This window comes from Humulus lupulus, chromosome 7 (genome assembly GCF_963169125.1).
Source record: "Humulus lupulus chromosome 7, drHumLupu1.1, whole genome shotgun sequence".
NCBI lineage: Eukaryota > Viridiplantae > Streptophyta > Magnoliopsida > Rosales > Cannabaceae > Humulus > Humulus lupulus.
The window spans coordinates 138770867-138777525 of record NC_084799.1 but is presented as its reverse complement, the minus strand read 5'-3'; the positions used below and the strand labels follow the sequence as shown (position 1 = coordinate 138777525).

General features: G+C 31.6%; 1 protein-coding gene across 1 annotated transcript; it reads left to right on the top strand.

Annotated features, from left to right (window-relative positions):
• Window positions 1-1351: 1351 nt before the first annotated feature.
• LOC133792229 (UDP-galactose/UDP-glucose transporter 5B-like) lies at window positions 1352-3342 on the top strand. Its single transcript, XM_062230138.1, has 5 exons — window positions 1352-1549; window positions 1986-2092; window positions 2371-2449; window positions 2747-2859; window positions 3200-3342. The coding sequence occupies exons 1-5, from the start codon at window positions 1374-1376 to the stop codon at window positions 3340-3342; spliced, it is 618 nt and encodes a 205-aa protein (XP_062086122.1). The 5' UTR covers window positions 1352-1373.
• Window positions 3343-6659: the final 3317 nt, after the last annotated feature.

Sequence of the window (6659 nt, the reverse complement as noted above, 5' to 3'; positions counted from 1 at the left end):
AACCCTAGTTCCATTATAGTTTCAATAACACGTTTTTAATTAAATGACTTGGTTAGCAAGTCTAGCACTTTTATAAACACACACAGTGTAATGGTCTTGGTTATCCAGGGCGTTTCAAAAAATGTCTATTCACTACAACAAATATCTCTTTCCACAACACATGAATATAAGCTTTTTCAAATAGTATTATAATAAGTAAGATTAAAAAGAGGTAAAATTAGATTACAGACTGGACAAAAAAATTTAAGCAGCAAATGAAAAAATGTGTTGTACTTTTTGCCCAAATCCAATTTTTCTTTCTCTCACCTCATTCTTTTTTCACCGCCCAAATCACTTTGACAGGGGCTCCATCGCACAACTCCACCTCCATCTCCATCACAACCTTTGTTTTCTTCTCTCCCCTAATTTGAAAAGTCTCGCGGAGGGGGTGGGTGGCTCGGTCTTGGAGAGGGGTCGTAGGTGGCTCGGTCTCGCAGACGAGTCCGAGCCCCTTCTTCTTCCTTCTTGAAATTTTGGTAAAATATGAATCTCTCTATTTAAGTTCAGATGTAGTATACCTATATGATTCTATAGGTAAGATTTTTTTCATAAAAGGCATAAATCTTTTATGATATTGAGTTTGTCTCCTTTATTTGGTTTAAGAATTTACAAAGGCCTACTGTAGATGTTTTCTTGTTTTGGAGTCGCTAAATTTCTAGAGTAAAAAATGTCAATTGTAGTATTTTTTTTAATCTCTAAAGTTGTGTTATAAAAAATGGCTATTGTACAGGTTCGAGTTTTGATTTGCTCAGACCACGAGACGTTGGGACCTTCTCTATTCTGCTCATGGGGGTGGACTAAACTGAAATTGTTATCTCTTCTCTTGGTCATGTGAGGTGAGTTCAGTCAAAATTATTTACAAATTCTATATTATATCTTGATTAATTTCCATTTTTATCAAATCTAATTGGGTATATCTTAGTTTCTTTTTAATTATTTAATTATTTGAGTTTCTTCCTCCAGTAATGGATGTGAGATTCTAACTGGTCTAGTTTTGGTTATCTGAAAATCTCATTTTCTCAAGCTTCAGTTTTTTTTTTTAATCCATTTTGGTATCTTAGTAGTGATTTTATTTCTGCTATGTTTTTTGGTATCTGAAAAGAAAGTGCATATGAAAATGTTGCATACCAGGCGTTTGATGATAATTATCAAAGAATCTAAATTATTTTTTGGATTTGGGAATTGATTTTAAATTGGTAAGCACTGTTATTATATTTTCAACTTTGGGTACTCATTACTTTTCTGGTTGAATTTTCATCCCATTTTTCTGGGTCATATCTGTATTCAATACAGAGTTCTGAACCACAATAGAACTACTATTAACTAGAACATTCATGTTCTTGGTTTTTGTTTCTCAGGCAAGTAAAAAAGCCTTGGATCCAGTTGCTCCAGTTTATAAGTACTGCCTTGTATCAGTATCTAACATATTAACTTCAACATGCCAAAATGAGGTTAGCTATCTCCATTTTCAGCATTCAAATCTAGCTGATATGAGACGCGTGGTTGCAAAGTTTTTCAATTGTAAGCTTATTTTATATTTATACTGTTGATACATTCAAGTAACTAGCCTTTTTTTTTTTTTTTTTGCAAGCCTTCAAATATGTCAGTTTTCCTATTCAGATACATGTTATGGTAAGATTTAATAAACAGTTTATTATTTTGATCACCATTTTGTATATGTTTGTTGCTTAAAAAGCCAACCTTGTATCTGGCTGTGTAGTTAAGAAGTGATATTTTGGGTTACAATTCTAGTGATCTTATTTTCAATATGTTTTAGATGTATTACACTTTCTGTTTTTGAATATCAACTTTTACATCTCTTAATAAATTAATAAATCTTTGGTTGTTGCTAAATCTTGTGGCTTTGATAGTTTGAGCCAAAGAATTCTTAAGTAGCTTTGGATGTATGTTATATACACAGGAAGTATGCAACCATATGTTTATAGGTTGGCTAATCTTCCATTCTTTTATATGCAGAAGAAATACAAGGGACAAGACTACTTTTTTGCTTTTCTAGTAACAGTGGGATGTTTGATTTTTATTTTATATCCGGTAATGACTACATCCTCAGTCTCAGATCAAGGTCTGATTTTATTACTTTAACCAAGCACATGCATGTGAATTGTTTTTTATGTTGAAAGTATGTTAGCATGCAACTATTTTGAGGAATGAATCGTACGTGTAATACCTTCTTCTCAAATTATCCTTTGTTAGAACATAGAACAGCAAATCTTAACACAAGGCAGATAGTCTTAATACATCTGTTCTATCAATGGATGTTGCTTGGGCCATTGAATGATACTAATTTTGTTGTACTTTTGATTGTGTCTACAGGATCTAACATAAGTCCATATGGTAGAGGAAGGGAGAATACTGTTTGGGTCGTTTCTTTGATGATGGGTTATCTCGAGTATTAGTTGGAAACTCATTTCTTTTATTATTTGATTGAAAGTAGTTTCTGCCAGCTGTTGTAATTTTATTTCTTAACATTCATTTATTTGTGAGCTTTTATAGTTTCAGAGGGTGTCGTACTGACTGCATTCTAATTTTATTCACATGAGTCTATGACCATTTGTATATATTTTTCCTCTTTGAAATAGCTATAACTATTCATTTACATTTAGAACTTGACCTTTTGCATGTTTCAAAAGAGACATTTTAGGGGAAGGCCATCCATTTAGTTTTATACTCAAAAGTGTTTCTACAGGTTTGATGGCTTCACAAGCACATTCGAAGATAAACTCTTTAAAGGCTATGACATGGAGATTCATAATCAAATTTTCTACACAACAATGTGTTCTTGTGTTCTCAGCTTGACTGGTAAGATCCTTATTTCCTTTTCAATTATTTTAAGGCATTTTCTTGACATAGTAATTAAATCTCGAAGTGAAGGAAGAACATATTTATTATATTTGAAGTACTGAAATTGGTTACAAATCCTTCTTCTAAGCATTACGGTTGTCTTTTTTATTGACCCTTGATCACTACTGGACTGAGCTTTGTGGTTGGGGAGTAGGGGGTTGAGAAGTTTGTTTGAAATCTCCCTTGACTCTCTCACAAACATACTTTTCATATACATACCAGCACTCCTTTTGCGATTTTGTTTTTAAATTCTCCACATTTCACTTCGGTAATGGCTCATCTTTATGTTACTCTTCAGGTCTAATTTTACAGGGCCATTTCTTGTTGTCAATAGAATACGTCTCATACCATAATGATTGCTTCCTTGACATTGTGTTGTTGTCAACTGTGAGTGTCCCTATTAAAGTTTTTGTGAAATCTTCTTTGTTTTATATCTACTAGGAATCAACCAAAAATAAAAATGTAGTAGCATTTGATTTGTGCACATATTTTTTTTCCTTATTCCTGTGGTTAATATAAGTTGCCCATTAAAGATTATCATAATTATATATGGTGGGATCTTATTTTGATGAGCATATAAAAGTTGCTCGAAAAAGACACTCCTATATTTTGTTTTCACAAATAAATAATTTTCATTTTTTTGTGTTCAATTATATTATATTATGTTTACATAATAATTTAGATTTATCTTCTTCAAATATCATTTCTACCTAATTCTTCAAATTCTGACTCTTTTATTCCATTAGTCCTTAACCACCACTACCTTTTCTAGTGATTATAGCTTATCGATATATATTTATATTGATAAGAAATGCATTTTATTTACTCTTACAACTGTAAAATCAATAGTTAAATTGATATATGATTATTAATTATTCTAGTCTTCACAACATGAACTCATGGCAGAACTTCTTTTTATCTAACATGGTTCGATAGTTGCTAGGATAAGAAAGAACATTAGCTCTTTCAAGGCTAGGGACAAAATCAAAAACTTATAGATATCTACATATAAATAAATCTATGAAACTCCTTAGTTAGGTATTGAGTTTGGACCCAAAATCCAAGATGTATTCACTAATGATAATATTTTAACATGTAACAAATAAAACTGTTTTTCTTTTTTTCAAAATAAAACGTAGGGTTAAAAGTATTAGTTACTTTAACTTGTTTATTTACATATAATATAACATTAAAATAAGAAGAAAAACCTTTATTCCAGCTATATTCATTTCTAAGCAAGACTTTCCCATTTTGTCTAAAAGGTCCATCTTCAAAGAATGCTCCTACCCCAAGAGAAGAAGAACCAGGGCCTGTAAAAAAAATAAAGAGAAATGACTTTGAATTTAGTCTCAATTGAACAACAAATCTAATGAGAAGCTAACAAACAAACCTCCATTTAACCAAAGAACCACCACAAGATTATTGAAGCCGCAAATAACTATTTATATATATAGGGTTTAATTTATATGTATTACTTAGCCACATCATTCATTGTATTAATCTTTTAGGTATTGATTATATTCTTTAGGTTGTGGATCGAATTGGCAAGGAGCATTGCAAAGTTAATTAACTTGATTATTAATTGCAAGAGGTACGGAAATATGTTCTCTTAACTCTTTTATTAATATCATACAAATGTTAGAGGAGTTTGAATATCTTAAATATTCACTCGTAGAGAAAAAGGTTCTGAGATTAAAATTGTGTGTTGTGGTGATAACGGAAGGTTGAAAACTTGTATGTCTTAGAGAAGTAGGTTCTGGAAAATTTGTTTGTGTGTTGCGATGATATAAGGAAGAAAATTTATTGTGTGTTGTTTGAATTTTTTTACTTGGTATTGATTGATGGTTAGGTAAGCTTTTATATGGGAAATGATGTCAGATTTTATCTAGAATTATGTATTATCTTCTTACAAATAAATTGTGTTTGCTTTAATTGGTTTGATTATATTGATAGATATCTCGCCTGGCGTGTGAATAAGGGTAGTTTTCACGTCCCCAACCTTACGGTTTGAATAATAAAACATTATACATATGAGTTGTGATTGGGAAAATGCATAATTTGATAATGCCTCCATGAGTTCTAAGTCAAATATAGTTCTAAGTGACAGACTTCAAAATTGTCTTTGTTATTCTAAAAATATAAAATTCTACTGAGACAGTAACCCATGCTTTCAAGTCAAAATGTCTTTGGACACTCCTTTCCTTGTAAACAAGTTCTATGTGGTGGTCTTTTTTGGTCAACTTCTTCCAAACCAAGGAACACTGTTTGATCTAAAAGAAAGTTTAATGCACCAAGAATCCCCTCTAATTCCAGCTTTACATTATTCTCAAATATACTAAAAACAGTTGGGACAAAGTTCAACAACTTACTTGCTTTTCTTGATCTAGTTTGGCCTTTCTCCAACTTGAGTCTCAAAGCTTCATAATTGATCTTGTCCATCACATGGTCTGCATCATAAAGTACTTGTTTAAGCTCATCAAGCCACTTCTTCACATTTGGCTCTGTGAGTTGTTTCCCCTTAGCGTCATTTAGCAGAACAGCAGCAGAACAACAACTTAGTTATAGATAATGAACATTATATTATGCTTATTCTGAATGGAAACCATACCAAATCACATGTTATTTTCAGTTCATATAGTGTTGTTCTCCAAATTATTTGGTAGCCCTGACATTAATTTTGAATAAAACAAAGTAGCAGAAGTGGAAATATACCACTGGTTGCATACGATTCTTTCCAATGGGATAGTTATAGTGATTTGGGTTTTTCATGGAATAGGCAGTGAACCACAGTATAAAGCCAGACAAGAGATCCAATAGGGAATCCAAAGTTGAGGCAATCACAGCTAGTGATTTGCTCTCAATTGAAGCATAAACTTTTGCTGCAAAAAGAACTAAGTTAGCTATGTTTGATGGATTCACTACCAACCTCTCACTCTTTGCTAACTGCTTCACTTCATCCTGAAACCAAGCATAAACAAATAAATAAAAGTGTTCAGTAACAGTAACAGTAGTTAAAATAGGTTCATATTGTCACATTTAACACAATTTGAGGCTTACTCATCAAATGATTATGTGCTTATACAAATGAACTAAATACACTCAAATGCAGTGCTATATATCTGTGTCCATTCCTTAATGATCACTTAATCTCCTTTATTTTCAAGTAATAATTATCAAATTAGACATAAAGAAAATTAAAATTACTTTGCACTAATTAATAATTTTCATTTCAAAACTAATCTAAGATGGCAACAATCTCAGTTAGACTTTCAGGGAAGCAGCCCATTTCAGTCATGATCTCCATCTCATTGAAGCCTTCAAGAAGTCTTTCTTGTTGTTTATAATATTCTGCAACTTTGTATTGTTTCCCTAAATATATACAAAATAAATGAATGAATAAATTGTGTACACATTTCTTTAATAGTTATTAGAAATCATATAAATGTTATAAGGTTCTTTGTGTCCAACATCACATGATGTGTTTATATGTTGATAAATTTAAAAATGACTCTTTTTTATTATAATTTAATAAGTAATATTGGATTCTATCAACTGACATTTCATGTGATGTTCAGTTATGTAAAGTCCTTTGGTCCCTCCTTCTTCTCATGCATTAGCGTTTCTCAAACTCTCTTCTCTCACTCATCATCCCTTTAAAAACCCCTTCATTCTCATCAACCTCTCTTCAAACCAAATAAAAAAACTCCCTCTTCTTTCTTTCTTTCTCTTCTTTTTCTCGAGAAACAAACAATCAGAAA